The sequence below is a fragment of the Talaromyces stipitatus genome, genomic scaffold (genome assembly GCF_000003125.1).
Source record: "Talaromyces stipitatus ATCC 10500 scf_1105507295541 genomic scaffold, whole genome shotgun sequence".
NCBI lineage: Eukaryota > Fungi > Ascomycota > Eurotiomycetes > Eurotiales > Trichocomaceae > Talaromyces > Talaromyces stipitatus.
This window is the reverse complement of record NW_002990115.1, coordinates 1-1,634: the sequence shown is the minus strand read 5'-3', so window position 1 is coordinate 1,634 and position 1,634 is coordinate 1. Positions and strand designations below refer to the sequence as shown.

General features: G+C 47.7%; 1 protein-coding gene across 1 annotated transcript, besides 1 other annotated feature; it reads right to left on the bottom strand.

Annotated features, from left to right (window-relative positions):
- Positions 1–455: 455 nt before the first annotated feature.
- On the bottom strand, positions 456–1,359 carry TSTA_023380 (uncharacterized protein; the record flags this gene model as incomplete). Its single annotated transcript, XM_002479392.1, has 2 exons — positions 456–800; positions 898–1,359. 2 exons carry the CDS (start codon positions 1,357–1,359, stop codon positions 456–458), a joined length of 807 nt encoding a protein of 268 aa, XP_002479437.1.
- A 141-nt stretch (positions 1,360–1,500) lies between these two features.
- Positions 1,501–1,535: a microsatellite.
- Between the last annotated feature and the right edge of the window lie 99 nt (positions 1,536–1,634).

The window sequence follows — 1,634 nt, the reverse complement described above, 5'->3', positions numbered from 1 at the left end:
GGGCGCAGCTGGGAGGTCCGAATGCCTTCTTCTTTCGAACATAGGTGAGAACTCGTGGTCGGCCACTTATCGCCCAACTGTCAGTTGGGGAGAAGCATTCATATGATGAGTGTTTTTTTGTGATCTGTCGGCTAAGATCTTTGAATATATATAGTTCTTGGATTAGGATAATATCAATATCACTTGTGTATGCCAATGTGAGAGCTATTTCATGTGCATCTGGCGCGTGCCCTACATTTAACTGTAGGATTTTAAGAGGCGCCTTTTGAGTTGGATAGTGATAGATCATAGTTCCCGTTCGAGAAGAGAGGCGAACCGATTTTGTGATTAAGAGGTAGTAAAGCGGACTGCGCGAGCTGTAATTGGGGGATCTTCTGTTGGGGCGCGAGGTGGAGGGGTTACTGAACGGAAAGGAGAGATAATCTCATGGGTTGGAGGCTGAGTTGGCATCTCGTCTAGTGCCATAGGTGTTTCTTGTGTGCCAATGGAGAGCTGAGTGCTACATCCTCCTTCAGTTCGAGCTTTTGCAAGGTTAATAGCACAGGATTTCCGGATCTCTGCTTATTGAGCTTTAGTATGTTTAGAGTTGCCTTTAGGGCGCAGGAGGCATTCTGGGAAATCAGCAGGATGTGGTCCATGGCAGTGTATACATCTAGGAGGGCACTGATGAGGCTCCAGGGCTGTGCAGCAGTTAACATGTCCCTATTCAGTATGCTCTGAGGAGCCGCAGAGCCGGCATCGAGAGGGGCAGGCACAGGATTATGCATTATACCATTTCCAGCATCGTGTGCATTGGATAACTATTATTCTCTTAGAGAGGTGACGAGCATTGGTAATAGTGCCAAAAAGGTGTAGCTGGATAAGCAGTGGTAATTTTGTGCCTTCTGGGAAGTTGACAAACCAGCTTAAGGAAAGAGTATCAGGGTTGGCGGCACTTGTAGCGGTCTCGCTAATAGATATAGGCTTGAGTCTTGTAGTTTCACTGATTTCTGAGGATAGTAGTGTAGGATTGACAGGGATTAGAGAGTATTGACTGTCCAAGATTTGGCCAACTTTCCTTGGCACATTGGTGACTCGGTACAAGACCCATCGGGAGCTATGTTCTATCTGGCAGTTCACAAAGAATGCAGAGATAATCTCTTTTTGGGCCTTAAGGGTTAGGAGGGCTTCTGGGGATGAGGGACATAGTGCAAAACCAGTCTTTGTAGCTTGAACTTCTTTTAGTGCTGAACTGTTTGAGTTTAGTTGAGACCGTAGGCTAGAGTAGATAGCGTAGGCTTCTATTTTTCTAGCTGCATGGTCAGCTGGGAGGCGTACGAAGAGCCAGTTGTCAGGAAGGGGTTGTTTCACTAGAGGCATAGGCTTTTTAACATAGGCTTTGGAGTGAGTAGTAGGAGTTAATTTGACCAGGGCATATTAGGTAATAGTCGCATAAGTCGTCTGTTCAAGACCTGAGAGGGGACGTGAGGGAGGGGGTGAAGGGGGTAAGGAATTTGGAGTAGGGGAAGGGGAAGGGGAAGGGGAAGGGGAAGGGGACAGGGCAGGTAGAGTGGAGGTCGTCGAGATACCGCTGATATAGGCGCTAAAATGTCGTTGGGCTACTGAGGCAAGGTCATCGCTTAGAGCGGTGAGGG